The sequence below is a fragment of the Carcharodon carcharias genome, chromosome 11 (assembly GCF_017639515.1).
Source record: "Carcharodon carcharias isolate sCarCar2 chromosome 11, sCarCar2.pri, whole genome shotgun sequence".
Classification (NCBI taxonomy): Eukaryota; Metazoa; Chordata; class Chondrichthyes; order Lamniformes; family Lamnidae; genus Carcharodon; species Carcharodon carcharias.
In genome coordinates, this window is record NC_054477.1 from 53,072,492 (window position 1) to 53,097,715 (window position 25,224).

Below are 25,224 nucleotides of genomic sequence, written 5' to 3' on the forward strand. Positions count from 1 at the left end.
CAATTTTTTTTTAAAAAAGCCAATTTGTCCTATCTCCCAATTCTAATGGGAATTTTCATTAATCAAAAAAAAAATTCCAGGATCTGATTCTTCATCAAAAACTAATCAGTTCTTCCTTGGGCTATACCTTATCTGGGTACCAGATTTTGTTGAAATCCATTCAATAGTTTTTGAGATATATTGTTTACAGACTAACAGAGGTGAAAACATTACCTCTACCAACCTTTGATGGAAGAGGTAATAGCTGTACACAGGAGGGCAGATCAGCTCACTCTACCAAGCCCAAGGCTGCAGCATCAAAACAAGTTAAAGGCAGTGATCCACATTTCCTTGCTTCAAGAGGTTATTGATGCTCTCTTTCACCACACATAAGACTAGATACAATTTAATGGTGCCATTCAACAGAGAATGCCACACATAGTCTGCATGTCCAAGTACAAAACATCAGTGATTTCATTCACATTTTATTTGTGTGCTTTCTTACGTCCTCTCTTTTGTCAGTAGAAAGCCTACTGTTCCATTTAACATATGAATGCTATGCAACTACAGATAGAAAAATGAGCAATTAACTGTTAATTTGGGTCATGGTCTTGAAACTCGAGTTTTGGTGGAATCAAAGGTTTGCAGTTAAACAGGGAACTCCTGAGAGCAAAGGCAAGTCCTCTCCAAATTTGGCGTTCACACCTTGGCAGCATCATTACATCCCTTGAAGTGCTGATAATGAAGCATGTTCTGGAACAAGAAATGAAATAATGCACCGATTTAGATGATTAAAACATTTCTGAGGCTTGGGCTGATCTTGTGATGTCGGAGCAAGATTAATACGGTAAAATAGCAATTTTATTTTGCATTACTCCACAATGTCATGATTGATAGAGTTAAGAGAACATGAGCTCTTCCATTCGAACTAACTATACAGGTTGGTAATTTTATAGGTTTGCAACTTGCACATCTCAGCCTTTTTAAATAATTTATCTGAATGAATATTAAGAAATACTATGGATGAATCCAATATTTATTCATGTTCATAATTTATTTTTACTTAAATGGTCATATGTGCTTTGTGAATATCTGTCTTTGCTGCCACCAGTGCTCTTTTAATGCATTCTATAACCACTTAGCCATCTTTTTTCAGAAAAACATTTCTCTTGCATTCTTCTATATCTGTTGCATTTAATTTTCTGTCCATGTCCTGTCTATGTCTCCTTACCCTAGACTCCTTAATCAAAGGAAATAATATGCTTTTATTTACTCATCCCTTCAAAATTCTGAACACCTTTATCAAATAACCTGCCACCTCTTTTTGTTTGAACGAGAACAGGTTAATTTTTTAAAAATCTTTGTGCAGTGTCACAGTAAATCTGTACTTTATTTCTGTATTGCCTAAAATCCTTCCTACAGTGTGAACCAAGATATACAAGACTAGGAGCAGCTTGCGCAGTTCAGCAGTATAAGTTCTTTGGACCAAGATGGGCCAGCATGCCTAGGCAGAGATGGAAATGGTGTGAAAACCTGGGTAGTGTGACCAGGAGTGGAGCACTATTGAAAACAAGTGTCCTGGAGAGGGGACAGGGACAGAAGGAGGCCCCAGTTAAGAAAAGGGCTGTGGTTAGCAGAGTTTAAGCGAAGAGGGCACTGGAGAAGCCCTGAAAATCCAAGAAGGTAGCAGAAGGTTGATGACTCCATGTTGCAGGGCGTTTGGGCAAAGGTACCCATTAGAGAAGCAATAGTCCTCCCAGTGCAGCCGAAGAACTGAAGTTGTGCTTGTGAGTTGGTGCTTGAGTACATACTTGGGAATCCAGGGGAATGGAATTTCGGGAGATGAGATTGAAACTTTGCGATGTGGTCTGTTATTGAAGCCATCCAAGTTGGAGCGACTTTTGGAGAGAATCCCAAGACGAGATCTTTGAAGGTTTAGATGGAATGGCATGGAGCTGCCTCAGGGAGATTGAATGGATTTGAAAACTTCTAAATAAATGAAGTAAAAATTAATTTGAACATGTCCCTTCATGTGACAGTGTCACATGAGCTGGGATATGTTTCTGAAGTTCGAAAAATTTATTTTTCTATTTATAAAGCCTTCAGGAAACTTCACCCCGCCCATGGATGAGGTTTCCTGAAAAACGCGAAGGCCACTTGGGCACTTCGCCTAACCGCCAACCTTAAGGTTATATTGGCAGCGCTCTTAACAACTTTAATTACTTTTTTAATGGCCTTAATAGGCTGTTGACAGTTCAGTGGGCATGCAACCACCTCTGGCATGCGCCCGCTGAAAGGGATATTGAAATGACACGCAATGATGTTGGGGCGCATGCCCGACGTCATCACACGTCATTTTACTCATTGGTGTGTTGGGCCCATGCCTGCATGCCGACAGCAAAATTCTGCCCATGAGTGTCTTTTAGATTAATGAACTGTAGTAATTACCAGTAAGTAATTAATAATCACAACATATCTTGATCCCTGAAAAGCTAGTGTTGACTTTTGCAAGGGGTGTATGAAAAATTACATTTTTTTTAGACCAAAAGCCACGGGATCAACTTTTACACAAGATCGACTTTTATACAAGTATGGGCTGCAAGTTTGTACTCATTGTAGTCTTTATCCAAATCATTGCTGTACACTGATGCAGTCTCAGAGAACCACATGGACACTGCAATCCACTTTCAACAACACTTGAACTGCCCTAAACTCCTATTATCTGTTTCCTCCCTTCTAATCAATTTTTAAACCAATCTGCTGCCCCTCGTCTCCCTTACTACTTAATCTTCTCTAATAGTCTGTGTGATGCTTTGTTAAAAAGCCCGTGTATAGTACACCTACTGCATTTTTCCTATTCATCATATCAGTTATCTCCTCAAAGAATATTTCCTTTCTGAAATCCATGTTGGTTTCTAATTATTTTATTTTAGCCTAGATCCCTTTCACAAATATTAAACTAACTGGCATGTGTTCACTGGGGGAACTGGTCCCTTTTCAGTATTGCTTTCCTATAAGAATAATTTGAGTGAGAATCATTGATAAAATAAATATATTTATTTTAAGACACTACAAGCATTGAATATTTGGGGCACCTCATTTCTAGATCATCCAGGCCATGCATTGATGGGCAGAGGGATCTGGGTGTACAGGTCCACAGGTCACTGAAAGTGGCAACGCAGGTGGATAAGGTAGTCAGGAAGGCATATGGCATGCTTGCCTTCATTGGCAGGGGTATTGAGTATAAAAGCTGGGAGGTCATGCTGCAGCTGTATAGAACCTTGGTTAGGCCACACTTGGAATATTGCGTGCAATTCTGGTCGCCACATTACCAGAAGGATATGGAGGCGTTGGAGAGGGTGCAGAGGAGGTTTACCAGGATGCTAACTGGTCTGGAGGTTATTAGTATGAGGAGAGGTTAGAGAAACTCGGATTGTTCTCACTAGAGCGACGGAGATTGAGGGGTGACTTGATAGAAGTTTACAAAATTATGAGTGGCATGGACAGAGTAGATAGTCAGAAGCTTTTTCCCAGGGTGGAAGAGTCAATTACTAGGGTACATAGATTTAAGGTGAGAGGAGAAAACTATAGAGGAAATGTGCGGGGCAAGTTTTTTACGCAGAGGGTAGTGAGTGTCTGGAATTCTCTGCCAGAGGAGATGGTGGAAGCAGGTACGATAGTGGTGTTTAAGAGGCAGCTTGACAAATACATGAATAAGATGGCAATAGAGGGATACGGACCCCGGAAGTGCAAAATGTTTTAGTTGACGGGCAATATGATCGGCGCAGGCTTGGAGGACCAAAGGGCCTGTTCCTGTGCTGTACTTTTCTTTGTTCTTTGTTCTTTGTATTGTTTCCCAGCATTATAAGGTCATTGTAAGGGATGAAAGGTTTGGTATTTTGTACTCTCCATTAGTTGAGGTACACTGCCTGTTGGATGTAAAGAACAGTATGCAGCGCATTAAGTGAAGCTCTAAGAAGAGATGCATTGGCTGCAACATGCATAGGTTACTAGACATAGTGATTTACAGAGTGAAATATCTAATTAACTGCAGGTGCTGAATCAGAGGAACAGCTTTAAGATAAATAAAGAATAAGCTACAAATTTTCATATTTTGGTATTCTGAATTTTTTGTGTAAAATATATATATAACCTGTCATTTTTGCTATATTTGATAGCTGATATCTTCTTGAATTCCCATTGACATCAGTGTAATACAATGCAGCAATGAGTTTTTCAAATGAAACTCATGTTCTAAGGACCCAAGTATGGTGTTTTACATACTTTTGAATATGTAAATTGAGAGTCATACATTTTTAGGTCCATGTCCCGTTTAAAGTCGTCTTGAATTGTGTAGTTTTGTTATTAAATAGTTAATAACTATAATTTGCTGTACGCACTGCTTACCCTGTTGTGAAGCAGTTGTCGATGAAGGGTTCTACAAGGCACACAACTTGCACAGTAATAATTTGTCCCTCTCTCCCCACCCCAGCTCTCAGACTACTACTCGACTTGAGCTTGTAGGCATCCAGCCTCTGCTCCTCCTGTTAGTGGCTAAGAACATGTTCAACTGGATCTGCACCAAGAGCTCTGCATGTTCCAAGGCAGTGGTGGTGCCAATGGAGGAGCAGCTTACGGCCACTTGGACTTTCATTCGGTCATCTCGCATATCTCCCGCTTGGAAAGCGGTGCCCCAGGAGGTTGATCACTAGATTGACCTGGAATTTTTTTCTCGCATTGAGCCCTTTATAATTTACAGGGCATTGCCAGTAAATATGGACTTTGTGGTTCTTACAGTTGATCTCATCATTGTGTTAATGTAGTATTGTGTTAAGGTTGTAGTTACTTCAGTCTCTGATTTGTGATTTCTGGTCTCCCATGTGGCAGGCCTGTGGTTTCTTGAATGGATTTGATGATTTAAAGTTGATTGAGGGTCTTGTAAAATGCAAGGTTCACAGCAGGTTCTGATGTTTCTTACAGTCAAATATCTAGGAAGTTGAAATTGGAACGAGTTAAGTACTTTGGCTGCTTGCTGAATTCCAGCTAGTTTCAGAGTCAGTTTCTCAGACTGGCTGACAACTGATGGGTGGATTTGCTGGCTCCTGGGGTAATAACGGTGCAGTCCCTGAAACCAGCTTTGATCACATGACTGCTGGGTTTACACTTCTGAGGCTCACCCAGTCTAGTTTGGATGGGGGAGCCCATCATGATGCCACGGGAAGTTGTTGGTGGCCGTAGAGTATTTTTCCTTTTGTCCAGTATGAAACATGGAGATTGGCAGACTGTAAATTCCATAGTTTTTAGGTGTCGGCTCACGTGTGAATTCCACAAATGGCTATCCATGTTTAATGAGCTATTGGCCGGAAACTTGATCCTGTTTGTAGTGCAAATGCCAAAAAGTCACATGACTTGCAGCAGCCACCTCTTGTTTGTGTCCAATTTTTGTAAGTATTGACTGAAAGTTTAGAATATCACGCACCTGTACTGGCCACGACTAGTCACTATACTTCCAAGTACCTTAATTGAATTTAAAGCACTTTTGGACATCCTGAGGATGTGACAAATACTATACAAATGAAATTTGTTTCTTCTATCCTCTTAATCCCACGTTTGTTCACTCCGTATATGCATTTCCTCACATTGTGCTATTTGTACCTCTTATATGCCAGTTGTGATCAAGGAGTGGTTAGAGAACTTTATATCATTTGCGATCTAATTGGTTTATTGTCCATCAGAGTTGATAGAATGACATAGTGTAGAACTGAAATGAATAGGAAATTTGGTTTATTCCCCATTTAACATACTGACCCCAAAATTCTAAAAGGGCAGGAGAGATTAGAGGGGAAATCGATCACCTGGAGCTATAATTTGGCACAGTTCTAAATTGGCCAGGGACCTGTCCATGTTGCATTCTATTAAGTTTTCTGGTCGAAATTGGATTGGGTTAAAATGCTTTTACTATTTACTTTGTGTAGCATGCAAATGATGGATTTGGCATGGAAATGATGTTTCCCATTATTTCCTCCTTAACAGTCTGCCCCCACAATGAACAGCTGTATCTAATGGACATTTATGTCTGTGCTTGATGCAGTTAGAAGTATTTTCTTAAAGGAGAACTACAAAGGCTAAAATGATCCAGAATTTTGACTTCACATTGTCTTGGTATTCTAAAACATTTCTTCAGGACTGCAGCTTGGGAAGCTAAGGCTTTATATTCCAGTATTTTGAGAAATTAAATTTCTACTGAGTATATTTGGGGTATGCCATCCAAGGCACTTGGAATCATTAAGATCCTGGTATCGCTAAAATAGTTTGCATCTGCAGGCCCTCTAAGATGCTGCATAAAGGACTGGAGGTTGAATGAGAGAGAAAGTGGATTTAGAGGGAATCCAGGTGACCAAATGGCTTCATCTGTGAAAGCCTTGTCCATTGTGACATGCCCAAGGAAATACAGGAATGCTTATAACATGCAGTACTCACTTTTCTTTCTGGTTGATTGGAAGTAATAGATTTGGAACATACTTGCCATAGCACCGACCTTTGCTACACTAATCAGCGTGACATTTTCCAGGCATTACAGGGATGTTCTTGGCATCAGAGGTTCTACTTAGGAAACAAGATACAATAACTAATTTTTCTCTCCTCCATATCCTTTGGTATACTGGCCACTAATGGCTGTACAATTTCAATATCCACCTGTGAAAATAGAAGGAAAGTAGCTTTTCACCTTGCTGCTGATCAGCTGGCCATTTTGGGAACTGCCTTACCACCTATTTCTCCTGCCTTGCCTCAAACCCTCAGCCCTGAGAAAAATAAATACCGTTCTTTGAGTCCCACCATCAAACTCTCAACTCCCTTCTACCTCATTACTGCCCTGTTAGACATCTGTTTTAGACCCTAGGAACCATCCTGCCTACTCCATCGTGTACATCTCTACTCTAGCATTTCGGACATTACCCTGATAGGAGGCTTCCTTAAAGCTCTGAATAGGCAGCTTTCCTTTACACCTCCAGCACCTCTAGGGCAGTATCTGCTGTCTTCTATTTTTCTTCGCTCCCTGGGAATATTTCTTATTTTCTGCTCCTCAGTGCAGCTCTTTCCTAAATGTGCAACCAAGCACTTTAAGATCTGCATCTCAAATTGATTCATATTAGTTAGCAGGTATGATAGTGGTGTTTAAGAGGCAGCTTGACAAATACATGAATAATATGGTAATAGAGGGATACGGACCCCGGAAGTGCAAAATGTTTTAGTTGACGGGCAATATGATCGGCGCAGGCTTGGAGGGCCAAAGGGCCTGTTCCTGTGCTGTACTTTTCTTTGTTCTTTGTTCTTTGTACTGTTTCCCAGCATTATAAGGTCATTGTAAGGGATGAAAGGTTTGGTATTTTGTACTCTCCATTAGTTGAGGTACACTGTGGATGTCAAGAACAGTATGCAGCGCATTAAGTGAAGCTTAAATGAACTCTGAAAATATCCTTTATAAATAATTTGAGATATAAAGCATCCATGACTTGCAAGACCTAAATAATAAAGAATGTGCTTCAGATTTGATTTTGTACTTTGAAAACTATGTAGCCATTATTCCACACCCCCCCCCCCTCCCCCACCCTCAATCCAACAGAGTGGATGGACTATTCCATTTGGTGGAGAAGCCATTACAAGGTGGCAAAAACCTTAACTTAGAGCCAAACTTTCTGGACTGAAAGTAGGAAGTGCAGCTTTTGTGGGAATGAAATCCTACTTTTGCAATAAGAAGAATCAGAATTTGTAGCATAAACTCAGGAGCAGACTGATGAACACCAGTCTCCCAGAATCCAGTTACAACAACAATGCACATTGACTGATGCCCTTAACATTGTAAACTAGCACAAGGTGCTTCAGGAGTGTTATCAAGCAACATTTGACTGTGAGTCACATATGGAGATATTAGGAATGATGACAACTTAGCCAAAGATAGGTTTTAGGGAGCATCTTAAAGGAGAGGAATGAGGTAGCTAGACAGAGGGAGGTTTTGGGAGGCAGTTGCTGAGCTTAGGGCCTTAGGAATGGAAGGCATGGCCACCATTGGTGGAATGACTAAAACCAGGGATGCTCCAGGCCAAAATTGAAGAAGCGCAGATATCTCGGAGGGTTGTAGAGCTGAAGGAGAAGAGATAGGAAGGAATGAAATCATGGAGAGATTTGAAAACAAGGATATGAACTTTAAAATGGATTGCTTAGTAGTAAACCAATGCAAATCAGTGAGCACAAGGGTGATTCATGAATTGGACTTGGTGCAAAGTAGGACACAGATAGTAAAGCTTTGGATAACCTTAAGCTTGATAAAATAGTGCCAATACAAAACAGGCACAAAACAGTAAAATCTTGGTCTCTGTGGCTCACTTACTTGCTAAGTCATCAATGTGTAGTCATTATCTGCTTTTGTAGAGTGCTAGGACAGTAGCTTTTGATCTGTGGTATAAAAATAAAAGTGCTGCAAAGTCCTGATATGTGGTGCTATGCAGTGTTGTCAACCCAGAGTAAACTTGGTGGATTTATTAAGACTGCCCATTTGGAAGACCAATAAAATATGGCTTTGAATCTACCTGCTGATATGTTTCAGGAGTTGGTAGCCCTAGCATCCCACTAAGTGCTATATCAATGCTGCTATTATTGCACATCTAGTCTCAGATCTTTACAAATTATTGTGTAGAATTTTGTGTCTGCTTCATGGCTGTAGAAAGTATCTGGTTTACTGCACTTCACTGAAATATTAGTTTGTGAAATCGCAAGATGCTCAGCAACTCCAAATCTTAAATCTTCAAAACAAAAGCAAAGTACTGCAGGTGCTGCTAAAATGAAAACACAAAGTGCTAGAAATGCTCATGGAGGTCAGGCAGCATGTGTGGAGAGAGACAGAGCTACTGGTCCACATGTTCCGAGCAGCCGCAACGATAGTTGGATTGCTGTTGCACTTGAAAATTCCCCGACTCAACGTCATTGCGCATTTCTTCTGGGACCTTCCAGTCCAGACTTTCATGGAAGTGCACAGTGCAGTCCAACGTCATTCGAGGAAGTGCCTTGGAGCAGAGTTTGTGGAAGGTGGAACACGTCCACTTTTTATGGCATTAGCAGCCATATGGTAAATTTAAAGGTCTAATCTGAATGTTAGTGAGTGGGTGAGCGAATGGATGGAGGGATGAGTGAATGGATTGGGGGGTGTGAAGTGGCCAAAATGGTAGTTGGGTCAGGGGGTAGTCCTGTTGGATCAGGGGGAGGATCAGTTGCATAGTTACCCAGATATTAGCTTAGGTTTTAATCTGTCTAACATTTCCTGGGTAACTACCCAGGTAAGTCCCACAGAGCTATTCCAAGTCTCCAACTCTAATGGAGAGTCAGAACATTTGCGCAGGGTCTCAGAGAACTGCCCATCAGAAGTTGAAATTTCCCAGGCAACTCCCACATGGGTCTGCTTGTCAGAACTATTACAGGGTCCTGATGCACATCTTCAGCCCGGTCTCTGACAATCTGGAGACCAGAAGATTTGGTGCACAGTTTCAGGTCAATGACCTTCCATCAGAACTGGTAAAAGTTATAGATTTTAAGTGGGTACAGATCAGTGAAGGAGAAGGAAGCAGACATGAGGTAAGAACAAAAGAGACCTGTGATAGGATGGAAGCCAGGAGAGATTGTGACAAAAGGGATCACAAGAAGGGAAACCAAGCTTAATAGTTTCATCAAAAACTTATTCAATCTTGTAAATCTTGGTGAATGTGTTTGTGGATGGATGGATTCCATAAGTTTTATAAATATGATGGGATCTCACCAATCAAATGCCTGTTTATTGTTCAATTTATTATGTTTTCTATTTCGAGTTATAGTCCTTCTCCTTTACCTATGAATGTGAAAAGTTTTGTTAAATGCCGTCTTTGTTTCAAATGCTGTCTTTATGTTTCCTCTCTGTAGGCACTGCAGTCCACTGAAGTGCTAACCTCTCGCAACATATATGAGGAGGAGAAGGAAGGAAGTGAAGCTGAAGTGGGGCCAATAAATGAAAACATCAAGCTGATCAGTAGCCTAGATCTTTCCAGCATCTGTAGTAATGGCAACATGAAATCTCTCCATAATGGATGGGCAAATGCAAACATCTTGTTATCTGTAGATAATACAGAATCCAGAATGTTCCATAATTCATCACATCAGAAGATAGATAATGGTTACTGTGACCAAGGTAACAACAATGAGCAGGAAATGGGAGATAATAAATTGAGTCCTTCAAAAATCATGCATTTTTTCTCAAATCCTAAGAAAAACTTTAATTGTAATTCCGATAGTAGACCCCGTTCTATGATATTGATGGGAAATTCTCCCACTTGGAATGCTTTGACATCTTTAAGGAAAATGGGTTCTTTCAAAAAACTCAAGTCCTCAGTATTTCAAGGAATTCAAGCCAGAGGAAACACTGAAGTTATAAATGTGGCAAATATTGAAGTTATAAATGTGGCAAATATTGAAAATGTGCACAAACATGTACAAAATGGCCATGCTGTACAAATGCAGGACCGGTGTTCTTACGCAGACACTTTACAGGATTTGTGTAGTTCTGTGGAGGACATAGCTTCTGATGGCTCAGAAACTGAAGACGTTGATGAAGCTTTTTTGCGCAACACCCACCGATCACGGAGCATTAGACGTGCTTACAGGGTTGGACGGATAAACTTATTGGATTGTGATAAATCCCCAATTCAAGAGGACTCTACCAGGGTTGTGTTCTGTGGGGCCCAAGGATCAAACATTAGTAATCCAATAGTAGCAGACTGTGAAAACCGCAAAGCTATCTACAGGAGAAGCAAAAGCACCGACAATTTAAGCTTTTTCAAGAAAAGTTCCTTTAAAAGGAAATCAACCTCCCACCTCACAGAGTTCAAAATCACCAATGAAAATGAAAGACTACAACGAACAGCAAGCACTTCATCAGCAGATGAAAAAGTGAATGGCAACACCGAAAGGCGATCAAAACGCTGGAGGAGTCCAATCAGGGCTAAAGATTTTGACAGAATGCTGAGACTCGTGAATAATGCTGCAGATGTTGCAAGGAGGCGAGAGAGTCAATCAAAGGAAAATTCACCTTCACATGAAAAAAGTAATCAAGCTCGACCCAACAGCAGGCTACATGATGATTATTCTCGAAGAGTTTCTAGCAGTGCTGACAGTGAAAGACACAAATTTGCCTCACCCAACTGGAATGAACCTTCATCCTTTCCTGCATCCCCCAATTCATTCATCCCCGCAAATACTCAGACTGCTGCTATGCAGTTGGAAAAATCGTTACCTTCACCAGAGCTTAAAACCAGTAGGTCTTCCCAATGTTTGAGTTTAGCTGTAACAAAACCAAACAGTCAATGTACCTTCTCTCCTGTTGGTCCTTCTGCTAATGAAGTATTCTTTGATAATTCAAATGAACTCAAATATGCCAGTCAATTTACATTTGAAACTGAGCAGCCTAATGTTCCAGTCAGACCAACTGCTCCTAAACCTCAGAGTCCTAGCACTGAAAAGGTTAAACACAATATTACTTTCTATTGTCCAAATCAACATAGTACCTTGTCACTTAGCTCTATGGACAGTGATGGACGAACTGAAGGAATTATCTCAAAAGTTGGAAAATCTCCAGTATCGTTTCAGGATCTGGTGCAAACAGTTTTCTATGATGACGGTAATGAAGATAGTGGGATAAGCAGCCATTCACAACTTAGCTTGAATGCAACAATTTCTGGAGTGGATGAGAAAAAGGAGGTAGGGTTATGTACTGTTTATTTTTTGCCAATAAAGTGACACATTTTGAATGATTTCTTCAAGAGGAGCTTATGTGTATGTTGAATTCACAACCTTCTGAGTGAGATAAGAGTGCTACCCACTGAGCTGTGGCTGATGCATCATATTATGCAGTACATATGACAATATCCTTATGAAAGTAATGGATAACAAGGTGATAAATTTATTTGAGAGTGATATTTATAGCATGGATGCTTCTGCATTAACAGCCATACAGCTGCAGAATTAGCAAAGGTTTGGATGGGAAACTGATGAAGTAGAGGCTTTTAGTTTAAGGTGCTGTAGATTACCTGCCCCAGCAACAATTGCAGTTAAAAAAAAATTGAAACTACAACTTTCCAATGGTCAGAATTATTCTTCCTCTTCATTGTTCAGATTACAACTGATGATTTTAGGAATATTAGTTATTATTTTGGCTTAGATGAGGAGGGGAAAGTATAATGAAATTTTGGAGTCTAATTTCCTAAATGATAGATCAATATTGCATAAGCTGCTTTTATATTGATGCCAGCTTTTTGTGGGTTTACAATTCCACTGTAGGGATAAGGAATTCTGAACTAGCACTATGAATGGCAGGAATCAGCTCACTTATACTGGTCTCCTGGATTCTGAATGAGTTGCCAACAGTTTTATATGACGCCAATGCCAGTCAAATGTTCCTGCTATGAATGGCGGTGTGTTTAAATGTAGCAACTGTATTTTATACAAACATTAATTCAAAGGTCTGTGCACTTTTGCCAGTAATGAAAATGACTTCACGCACAAAGCTGTCAAAAGACTTTTTAGCTTGGGTGATGGTTGGTCTTTGTATTCTTGATCTAGAGAAGAGGGAAAAAGGGCTGATGTTGCTAATTCTTATTGATATCTAATGATCTCTATTGGAACTATGCATGTGGGGGTATTGGATAAAGACAAATCAGCTTCACTGCATGTCTTCTTTAATGATAACTATCAGTAGGCTATTCTGTCCAGGCTTATGCAACCATTCAGTGAAATGTTGAGGACGACTGGCACTGAACACATAGCCCCCAATATATGTTGTTGCCTCAGGATATGAGAGAAAGTGGGAGAAATTGGGGACCAGAGAAAAGAGAGCAGTAAACCAATAAATAAGATTAAAAACAAAATGCTAGAAGCACTCAACAGGCCAGGCAGCATCTGTTGGAAGAGAAACAGAGTTAATGTTTCAGGTCGATGATAATTCATCAGAACTAGAAAAGGTTAAATATTTTTCAGTTTTTAATCCCACGTGCAGAGCCAAAGAAAAAAGTAGATTGATGCCTGCCATGTGAATATGTAGAGACCACTCAAGAAACCTATTGCTCATGCATATTGCAGCCTTCTGAAGCCTCAGTTAAAATATAAATTGAATTGCAAAAAAAGGCATTTTACATGAGATTGATTGGGATAATCTGCCCAAGGGAAGGAATGTGGGAAAACCTGGAACCAACTGGCCAAACCATGCATTTATTTTATAGATCAGAACATCTAACTTGGGTAAATTTCATCTTCACTGTGACTGATAATCTGGCAGAGGATTGTCTGCCCATTGTAGAACCTGCCTAGTTTCTATTCTATTGAAGTCAATGATAAAAAAAAAAATTGGGTGTGTTTTACAGTAGACTGGTATTCTGCTCTGCCCATATGGTGAAGATGGAAATTCTGCCCCCCAAGCATTTCAATAAACTTAAGTATTTTTTTGTACATGTAAATAAACTCTACATAAAAGTACCGACTTCTGGCATGTATCATGCAATTTTTACTTGTGCACTTCACAATCCTAATTTTATAGACCCCTTTTGTGATCTGTGACCTCATAATGTCATGAGGAGTTCTTGCTTCCCCTGTTTATGCTGGCTTTCACAAACTAGCATGCTTTCCATTTCTAGTGCATTCTGTTTTTCAAATAATGTCTGATCGAAGCTGTCCAAATTGTCTTCTGCCAAATAACCAGTACATGGTGGTTTGTGTAGAAACCAAAGCCAATGCTGATTGGTTCCCCATCCTCAGATATGTTGGTCATAATTAAAACCTGGGATAGCTAGCATGAGTAGAGAAAAAATAAACTTGTGGCCATTTGAATTTCAATCTCACTTATTAGCATATGCACCAGTTCTTAAAGAGCAACTTAATTACTAGATTATGTTCCTGTATTTGCTGCTATTGTGTTGTTATAGTGATTTTGAGCCATATCATTCTGCCATAAATTGGGTATAATTAGTATAAAAATACGCTTCTGTTGTATGGGGGATTTGCATGCTAGTTTGGACATGTACTCTGTTGTAGGCTAGCAATAATCATTAAAAAAAATTACAGCTCAGAAGCAGGTCATTTGATCCATTATGTCAGTGCCAGCCAACTTAACCTCACTGTCCATCTCTTGATCCATAGCCATGTAGGTTATGGTACTTAAAAAGCACATGGATATGAATTTTAAAAGTAATGAGGGTTCTAACTTTATCACCTTTTCAAGCAGTGAGTTCCAGATGCCCACACTCCCTCCCAGTGGAGAAAATTTTTTTCAACTCTCCTCTAATCCTACTGCCAATTACTTTAAATCTATGCCCTAGTTATTGACTTCACTGCTAAGGGATACATGTTCTTTCTATCTACTCAATCTCAGCCTCCTCTATTCCAAAGAAAACAGCCCTAGTCTATCCAAACTATTGTCGTAGCTAAAATTCTCCTATTCTGATGGCATCCCTGTAAATTCTTCTGTATACTCTCTTGTGTGATCATATCCTTTTTGTAATGTGATGACCAGAACTGTACACAGTACTCTAGCTGTGGCCTAACTAGTGTTATACAGCTGTAGCATAACCTCCTTGCTTTCACATTCTATGTCTCAGCTAATAAAATAAAATATCCTCTTTGTCTTTTTGAATACCTTATCTTCCTGTCCTGCTACCTACATGGATCTGTGAACATGCACACCACGGTCCCTCTGTTCTTCTACACTTCTCTGTATCCTGCTGTTTATTGTACATTCCCTTGCCTTGGTGCTTGCCATCCCCAAATGCAAAACCTCAGTTCCCCATTTGTCAATTTTCTGCCCACCTGACCAGGCTCTTGCTATCTTCCTGCAGTCTAAAGCTTCCTTCCTCACTGTCAACTGCATGGCCAATTTTTGTATCACCTGCAAATTTCTTAATCCTGCCCCCTACATTTATATCTGAACCACTGATATATACCATGAAAAGCTGGGGACCCAATACAGAGCCCTGTGGGACCCCACAGGAAACAGCCTTCCAGTTACAAAAACACCCTTGATTGCCTTTGCTCGCTGCCATTGAGTCACTTTCAGATCCAACTTGTCACTTTCTCTTGAATCGTATTGGTTTTTACTTCGCTGACCAGTCTGCTTTGTGGGACCTTGTCAAAAGCTTTGCTAAAATTCATGTAGACTACATCAAATGTGCTACCCTCATTAACTCTCCTTGTTACCACCTCAAAAAAATTCCATCAAGTTAGTCAGACATGGCCCTCTCGAAACAAATCTATGCTGCTTGTTCTTGATTTATCTGTGTCTTTGTAATTGATTTATACTACTCCTAAGAATATTGTCTAATAATTTGCCCACCACCAGGTTGACTGGCCCGTAGTTACTTGGTCTGTCCTTTTCTCCCTAAAAACAATGGTATGGCATTAGACCTCCGGCACCATACCTGTAACCAGAGAGGATTGGGAAATGATGGTCAGAGCCTAGCTTTTATATCCTCTCTTTTCTCAACAACCTGTAATAATTAAACCTGGGACTGGTGATTTACCTACTTTCCACGGTGCTAAACCTGTTAACATTTCCTTTCATTGTTTACTGTTTCCAATATTTCACACTCTTCCTCCTTAACTTCAATGTCCCCGTCTTTTGATAAGACAGACCATGAAGCATTTATTGAGAACCTTCCTCCTCCAGACACACATTACCTTTTTTAGGTCACTAATCATAGTCTTTCCCACATTTCAAATAATAACAAAACAAAAACAGTGAATTCTGGAAATCCGAAATGAAAAGTAACAATGGTGGAAGCATTCAGCTGTTTAGGTAGCACCTGTGGATCTGTGAAGAGAGAAACAGTTAATGCTTCAGCTTAATGACCTTTCAGCAGAATACTAATGAAAGTAGGTTTTGGCCAATATCTCAATGGGCAGCATAATCTTCAACATGAAGCTTGAGGTTGGTGCAAGTCATGTATTTCGAATGCAAAGAAATTAAGCAGCTGAAATGATTACATTCACCCTATGAAAGCCAGTGAAGCAATTTTGCATTTGCTGGTTGAGATGACCCAAGCCACTGTGTAAATAGGGTGGTGTTTTACAAAAGTGGAAGTAGCAACCAAATTGCAGAACCATTTTAGAAAACAATATTGCAAAATAAATATAGTACTAGATTATGTGCTCTAAATCAACATGGCATAAAATTAGAAATCATGCAGTATGACAGTATAGTTCCTTTTCAGTTATCTAATGATTAGCCACAAGTAGAATGTTTATCCAGTTTTGGATGCCCTACTTTAGGAAGTATATCAAGGCCTTGGAGAGGAGACAGAAGACGTTACCAGAGAAGGGAGGTAATCTTTATTTAAGAGGAGAGACTATGGGCATTTTTCATTAGAACAGAGAAGATGAAGAGGAGATTTAATCGGTGTGCTCTAAATTATAACATTTTCTAATCGGATAAAGATCCTCAGAAAATAAATGAAAGGTGAGGTGAGTAATTTGTTTCCACAGAGTTATGAAGCCAAATACTATACTAGAAACAGTGGTGAAGTAGAATCCATAATAGCTTTTAAGAGAGAAGTGCATAATTATTTGAAGAAAATGAAAAAAAAGTTAATGGGTGTGAAAAATGATAGGAAATCAGAGGGTTGTAAAAGTTTAATGATTCTAAAATTGTCTGATGGCAGGCTGCATTCATCTACCCAGACAAATAATTTCCCTGTATGAAAATTCACCTGAAATGAAATTGCTGCATGTGAATTATATTCAAGTATGTGAATTAAATTGTTTAGAACTTACATTTATGTAATTGATTCTATTATTAGCTAATGCCTATTCTTTCAGAAACTGTTAAATTTGGTGTTCATTTGAATGTTCTGGACTGTAAGAACATGGCTACATATTGCAAAATTTTAGCATGGACCAGGGCATTCTGCCCCAAATGGCTGTCTGACACTAAAAAGAGTACTGATGAAGTGGGTGGTGGGGGAGCTTGTGTCTCTCCCATGGAACCAAGGTCACTCTCTTAGAACTGCATCTCAGCATTCTTATGATTATGCATGAGAACCAAGTGCAAGCATGAGGTGACGCCCTGGAAGCACTTGTCAATATTGTCCCATAAAACCAAGTTTGTACCTGCCTGAGCTTTCATGGTAGTTGAGGCTTTGTAATACAGGCATTGCAGTGGTGTTGGTGGAGCTGAGCATTTTGTCCATGTTGGACAGAATGGTGTATATGCTCTGCTTGAAGCTTTGACACATTTTGGAACTGACTCCCCCATGCTTTATGATGTCGGGCAAAAGCTCACTGGCAAGGCAGTTCAACCAGCAATGCATGGTATATGCCCCTTGGCCTCCTTTGGTGGGATAGGCCCACCTAAATCAGCATTTGAGTCCTCTGAAGCAGACATGGTATGCAATTTCTCCTCAGGCAGACAAGCACTTGTGGTGTTCTATCCCCCTGCCCTAGCTCCTGAGCACTTATGCCCAGTAACTCGCCTCATGAAGACATCTCCTTTAACTAAGCCTCTAAAGTACATGTTGTGTTATGTCAAGCACTCGGTTGGTGCTTGTGAGGCCACAATCAAGTTGATGGTGCACGTTCCATTGGCTGGTCTGCACTAGCACAGAGGTTTCTGCAACTGCAGTACCTGAAATAGAGAGGAATGTGGCTTAGCTCTTAGCCTGTGACTTTAAGAGGATTAAGGTGTCAAGAAACCCTGCACAACATCCCCACTGTCGCCAGTCACAGTAGCTGTGGCTCTCCCTTTGCCCATGATGGGCTGCATGTTCTCTTCGAGACGGAGCGGCCATGCAGACAGCTCTTCCTCCTCCACTGTCAGTTTTCTGCATATCCCCCTACAAAAAGGAGGGCTTGTGTTAGGGTCTTGAGGTGTCTATAGTGGTAGAATAGATGGTACGCAATTGTTGAATATGAGGTGTGCAGAAGGGAGGCGAGGTTGGGAAGTATTGTCAGAATTGAGTAGCAATGTTATAAGTGGTTGAGATGTGAGCATGAGAGCAGTATTCTTACCTTGACGTTGTGAGCTCATTGAACTTATTGCATTCATTTCTCTGCTAGTAAACTGCTGGCATTCACATGCTCTACAACTTCTTCCCACTGTTGTTGGTCTTCATGCCTGGAAGGACCGCTGCTCCTTGGGTTAAGTGAATATCCTTTCTCCTGTCCACTACCTCCAATGAAGCATTGGAGAACCTGGAAACTGCAGACTCAAGACTTTTCGTGAGTTTGCAGTCTCTTTTGTCTTCAGCCAGAGTGCACCTTTTTAAGAGGTTTTCCTGTCCGCCTCTGCACACCGCCCCTACCCCCCACCTCCCAGCTGACAAGAGGTGCGTGTAGAACTGGTTGTACACCTGAGTGATTGACTATAATCATTAGGCAGTATGCATATTATGTGCTGCCTTAGTCAATCCTAATGGTTATGTGTAGAGTATGCATCGCACAAACTATTTCCATTGAATTTCTAGGCACATGTTCCCAATGTATTATCAATCAGCACCAGTTATGTGTTCAAAATGTGAGCTCAGCGAAGATGCAACAAATTTAATTGACTGTTTACCAGCCCTTTTTCCTTCTTGCATATATTCCTGGCAGTTCCTGATAGTGCTAGCATTGATCTAAATTTGCATGTTCTAGTCTCTCTCTTGTATCTTTCTGGAAGAGAGCACAAACTAAAATAATGGTTGTGAACATTTGCTGCTGGTTGTTGAGCTTTGAGGTCCATGTAATCTTAACAATAGTTTAGATTAAATATTAATTTTTGTCTGCAGCATCACATGAAGTCATAATGAATTTAAATTTCTAAAACTGAGTAAGATCCCAAAAGGGTATAATAATTAGACATCTGTAGGCTTGCTAAAGTTGGACCCCTGAGTTGTAGGAGTTTGGAAGGTGATCATGCAAATGATCTAGCACTAAGGCTGAATAGATCAACTGTATGTAATAATTGGACTTTAGCTGTTGCTAAAGTTTTGGTGCTCCTCACCCTGTTAATTTACATTTATAATGTTTCAAGAGTGCAGCTGTGATTTAAAGTACATTCGTGTGGAGCTTCATGTAGTTTGACAGATCTGTGAACAGTGAGGAAGACATTCTGCAATTTAATATTTGCCCTCTGCTGGTTGTTTCTGGTATTTCATTATTTAGTGAAAATGGAATGCAATTTGCTATGGAAATGGTGCCTCGCATTGCTGTCATTGAGATTTGACATAGATTTTTATTAAATTACAACAGTACTATTTGAGGGTTAATCTTATTTTATTCAATTTGTTAAGAATAAAGCACAGTTAGAATATTGAATTTGAACAAATGTTCATTGGCTTTATTCCAAGCACAATATAGCATTCTGATTTAAGTAGATTTTTTTAATCATTTAGAACTATATTGTACAGTTCACTGGTTACATTTGTATTAAAAGACATACTGTTTATTAAAAAAAATGCCAAATATAAATGGGTAATTCATGCTTTTTGCACAAGATCATCAAGCACATGCATAAATAAATCTACTAATTTGTGAACAGCTTGAAACTTTTAATTCAGTTACAGTGCAAATATTTAATTTGAGAGGAATAATTTTTAATTCAGTTACAGTGCAAATAGTTAATTTGAGAGGAATAATCAGTAAAGGCTTCTGTTTCTGATGCTTATGCTGGGCATTTTTGCTGGACATTTATAACAACAATGACAACAACTAATATTTATTTAGTACCTTTAATGTAATAAAACATCCAAAAGTGCTTCACAGGCACATTGTGAAACAAAATATTACACCCAGCCACATAATGGGGTATTTAGGTTAGATGACCAAAAGCTTGGTCAAAGAGGTAGATTTTAAGGAGTTTCTTAAAAAAAGAAAGTGAGGGACAGACATAGAGGTTCAGGGAGGGAAAGCTAGAATTCAGGCCTGAGGAAACTGAAGGCATGCCACCAAAGGTGGAGCTATTAAAATCAGGGATACTCAAGAGGCCAGAATGAGATGAACTCAAATATCTAAGGGTTATGGTGTTGGAGGAGATTACAGAGATGGGGAAGAGCGAGGCCATGGAGGGATTTGAAAGCAAGGATGAGAATTTTAAAATCAAGGCGTTGCTTGACCAGGAGCCAAAGTAGGCCAGTGAACACAGGTGATAGATGAATGGGACTATTCACCTATGGTTAACACACAGCAGCAGAATTTTGGATGACTTCAGGTTTACAGCTGGTAGAATGTGGGAGTCCAGCTGGGAGTGTGTTGGAATAGTCAAGTCTGGAGGTAATAAAAGCATGAATGAGCATTTCAATAACGGATGAACTGAGATAAGGGTAAGGTTGGGCTATGTAACGGAGGTGGAAATAGGCAGTCTTAGTGATGGTGCAAATGAGGTTGAACGCTCTAACCTATTGTATTTTTCTTCTTAAAATATAAAATTTGATAGGGCTTTTACTGATGCCTCAGTAGGCTTATCTAGTGAGTAGCTGAGTCATTTTGTATGCAACTAAGACCTAATTTTGTTCTGTTGTTCCCACTAGCACCCTAGCTGAAGTTAACTAATTTGAGAACAAAGTGTGAATATCAGTCTTGGGCTTCCTAGTTTATATGGATTGACCCTGAGATAAGGGGAGGAAAAGTAAATTGGGATTCTTGATTATTATCATGTGTGTGAGTGAGTGAGTGATTTTGGTGCCTTAGCGCATGGGTAAATAGCTTACTGATATTCACTTGCCGAGGCTCTCGCGCCAGTAGTGGCCACTTGAATAGCGTACTGCTGTATGTTAACATTCGATTTTGCAAGAGAGAAAGAAAATTATTACAAAAATACAATAAGTCTTTAAGCATTAAGTACCAGATAACAATTTACTTTACCTAGTGTTATTTTGGTACAGAGCAGTTTACTTTCTTACATCATAATGCAAATGTCAATGCAATGCCATGATGAATACCTGGATAAACAGCAGCAGGTTCTAGTAACCATTCATGTGAAATAGTAGTCACCAATGTTGTGAACAGGTGATTGGCAGTGATTAAATATGAGCCTATCTCACCTGTTGTGATATAGTCAATTCTGTTAAACTTCAACTGGTTGTGAGGTGTATTTATCATTGTTAAATAATGTACTGTACAGTAGTAAATATGAATAATACATTATTAAGCCATATAACAGGAGGTGGAATGGTAGCACAGTGTTGGAAGTCCAAAGTGCTTTCCCACAAACTAGCAGCTTTTTTGAACTGCACTGTTCTATGTGCACTTGATATTGTCGGGAAGGTGTCTGTGGAATCTAAATACCTCCCGAAGGGATTGAAAATTAGTAGAAGGTTCAGTGTTTTCAGAGATTATCTCGGAGCTACTCTTGAGCTGAAAGAATGATGTTTCCTAAGTCATTTTGCTGACGATCTAGATAAATGGGAAAGAGTGGAATGTTTCTTTTTTTAACAGATTTGTCAGAAAAGTTGATCACATGCCTTGGTACCTCTGATTGTAATGACCTCCAGCCTTAACCGCCAATTCTATTGACATCAAGTGATTTTATCAGCTCTCAAGTGTTGATGGCACAATCTATTGTAAAGAGAGAGGGGAGTAAATATTGATGCTAATACACTAACCCTCATGCATCTTATCCTATACCGAGTAGTACCAGTGCCAATTCTAAAACATTCCAGAACTGATCATTTTGCTGCCCCAGTTGAGGCTCAACAGTGAGAATGAAAGGCATTGTTTGCCTCTCAATTTTACCTTGTACTGCTCCTCCAATCCATAAGCTTGCAGCGTGTACCACAGCAGATTGCAACTGATGCTGGCTGCCTTCGGGCATCACTTTTTAAAAACTCACTATTTTAATTCTGTCATGGGATGTGGGTGTGCTGGTTAGGCCACCATTTATTGCCCTTTCCTAATTGCCCTCGAGCAGGTGCTGGTGAGCCATCGCCTTGAATGGCTGCAATCCCTGTGATGTAGATACGCCCAACGTGCTGTTAGGAAGGGAGATCCAGGATCTTAACCTAGCGACAGTGAAGGAAGGGCAATACAGTTCCAAGCCAGGATGGTGTGTGGTTTAGACGGGAACTTGCAGGTGGTGGTATTCCCGTGCATCTATTGTCCCTGGCCTTCTAAGTGGTAAAGGCTGCGGGTTTGGGAGGTGCTGTTGAAGGAACCTTGGTGCTTTGCTGCAGTGCATCATGTAGATGGTACACAATGTGTGTTGGTGGCGGAGGGTGTGAATTTTCAAGGCAGTTCAAGGGCATGGGGTGACATTCAAGCAGGCTGCTTTGTCCTGGATGGTTTCAAACTTCTTGTGTGTTGTTGGAACTACACTCATCCAGCCAAGTGAAGAGTATTCCATCACACTCCTGACTTGTGCCTTATAGATGGTGGACAGGCTATGGGGAGCCAGGAGGTGAGTTACTCACTGCAGAATTCCCAGCCTCTGACCTGCTCTTATAGCCACAGTATTTATATGGCTGGTCCAGTTCAGTTTCAACCAAGATATTGACAGTGAGGGATTCAGCAGTGGTAATGCAATTGAATTTGTTAGGAAATAGAGGTAGTTTAAGTAAGTAATATTGGAGGTTGTGGGTGATAGAGATGAATTTTAGCTTTAAAGTTTAAGTCTGATTTGTATTTCTGTATCTTTGCATTAAGAAGAGGTCATGTTGAGTTTTAGTTTCACTTTAAAAAGGTGTCTGCATTTCTAATGAGAGTTTTACAACTAATGCAGCTAAGTTAAATGAACAAGAGTGGAGAAACAGGGCTGTTGCCTAGTAACAGGGGTTCAGAGAGGCAGGTCCTTCCCACAGGCACACACAAAAGAAATTAGAACTTGCAGTTTGATTTGGAAGCTGTTTGAGTTCAATTGGTTTTGAAGACAGCTGCCAGGAGAGACTGGGGCAAAGAGGACAGATAACCAGTCCAAAGCTAAAGAAAAGACCCCAAAATCCAGGGGAGTGGAACAGGAAAAAGTCCGGAGCAGACTTTCTAGTCAAAGGAAGGGCAAGAATCTGGAAAACGTCCTGTTAGCAGAAGTTAAAAGAACGAGGGGCAGAGAGAAAGGCTCCAAGCTTCAGAGACAAAAGCTGCAGAAAGCAGATTTAAAGCAAGAACAGCTTGCAAGTGGCAAGAAGGCCTAAAGAGACAACTGAAGGTCTGTAACTCTTTGCTATGGGCATGTGAAGCAGCGGTGTACTGTTGACAGCTGAGTGAGTCCTTTGAAGAACGCTTGAATGCAGGGGAGAGGAACATCAGAAGGAGAGTTTGAAACCCTGGAGGTGAACCCTTGTGAAGGCATCTGAGAAAAAGTGTCGGTTTGATTCCAAAGCGAGTTCTTGGAGAGTGGAGATTAGAAATCCTCGAAAGACGGAGTTCAGTGAGACCGGTTGGCTTGTGGTGTGTCCAGTGTCTGGGGGGAGTTGAAGTGGCATCTGTCACTTGATTTCAGAGTGTGGTGTGTCTGACCACAAGTTGCCAGTTGGGTTATATGGACTGCATGCTTACTGTGAACATTAGCATATAAGGGAGCTTTTGTAATTGGTGTTACCTTTACAAATCTGTATATATCTGCAAAGGTATAGTTGTGGATGAAGGATTATTGTAATATAGGTAATCTGGTTTAATAAATGTTTTATGTTTTTGTTAAAAGTTCATTAGCTGACTCCAGTGATTCTGTTCAGTAGCCACTCTCCACGTTTCTAAGCAAACAAATAAAAGTTAGGATCTATCATGCTGGGTTCCACCCTGGGATCAGGCTTGTCCAGTGGTAACATCAGCTGGGATCATAATAAAAGTCAAGGGAAAATGGATGGATTCTCTCATATTGAAAATGGTCCTTGCCTGGCACTTTTGTGATGTGAATGTAATTTGCCACTTACCAGCCCAAGCCTGAATATTGTCCAGCCTGAATATTATCAGGGTCTTACTGCTTTTGGGCATGGACTGCTTCATTATCTGAGGAGTCATGAATGGTGCTGAACATTGTGCGATCATCAATGAGCATCCCCACGTCTGACCTTATAATGGAGGAAAGGTCATTGATGAAGCAGCTGAAGATGGTTAGGCCTAGGACACTGCCCTGAGGAACTCCTGCAGTAATGTCCTGGGACTGAGATCATTGACCTCCAACAACCTCAGCCATCTTTCTTTGTGCTAGGTATGACAACAATCAATGGAGAGTTTTCCCGCTTATTCCCATTGGCTCCAGTGTTGCTGGAGCTCCTTCATGCCACATTCGGCCTAATGCTGCCTTGATGTCAAGGGCAGTCACTTTTCCCTCACCTTCATGTTTGAACCACGGCTGTAATGCAGTTAGGAGCTGAATGGCCCTGACAAAACCCAAACTGAGCAGGTCATTGTTGAATAGGTGATGATTGAGAATAGACTGATGGGGCGGTAATTGGCTGGGTTGGACTTGTCCTTATTTTTGTGTATAGGACATGCCTGGGCAACTTTCCACATAGCTGGGTAGATGTCAGTGTTGTAGCTGTACTGGAACAGTTGGGCTTGAGGTGTGGCTAGTCTTGGAGCACAAGTCTTCAGTACTATTGCCAAAATATCATCAGGGCCCACAGCCTTTGCAATATCCTGTGCCTTTGTCCATTTCTTGATATCCCATAGAGTCAATTGAATTGGCTGGAGGCTGGCATCTATGATGCTGGGAACCTCAGGAGGAGGTTGAGATGGATCATCCACTCGGCACTTTTGGCTGAAGATAGTCACAAATAATTCAGCCTTGTCTTTTGCATTAACGTGCTGGGCTCCTCCATCATTGAGGATGAGGATATTTTTGAGGCCTTCTCTTTCAGTTAATTAATTGTCCACCATGATTCATGATTGGATATAGCAGGACTGTAGAGTTTGGATCTGATCTGGTGATTGTGGGATGGCTTAGCTTTGTCTATTGCATACTGTTTATGCTGTTTGCAATGCACGTAGTCCCGTGTGGCAGCTTCATGAGACTGGCATCTCATTTTTAGGTATGCCTGGTGCTGCTCCTGGCATGCCCTCCTGCACTTCTCATTGATCTTCTGGCTTGGTGGTAATGGTAGAGTGGGGATTATGCCAGGCCATGAAGTTACAGATTGTGGTTGTTTACAATTTTGCTGTTGCTGGCCCACAGCGCCTCATGGATGCCCAATTTTGAGTTGCTAGATCTATTTGAAATCTATCCCGTTTAGCATGGCGGTAGTGCTACACAGCATGATAGAGGGTACCCTCAATATA

General features: G+C 40.5%; 1 protein-coding gene across 2 annotated transcripts in view; it reads left to right on the plus strand.

The window, feature by feature from the left end:
• LOC121284462 (spermatogenesis-associated protein 13-like) overlaps positions 1 to 25,224 on the plus strand; it is a 216,447-nt gene that overhangs the window by 70,502 nt on the left and 120,721 nt on the right. For both annotated transcript variants that reach the window (XM_041199953.1, XM_041199954.1), the window contains exon 2: positions 9,928 to 11,757. In XM_041199953.1, the coding sequence (XP_041055887.1) occupies positions 10,072 to 11,757 (1,686 nt within the window). In that variant the 5' untranslated portion in view covers positions 9,928 to 10,071. The remainder of the gene's footprint in view (positions 1 to 9,927; positions 11,758 to 25,224) is intronic.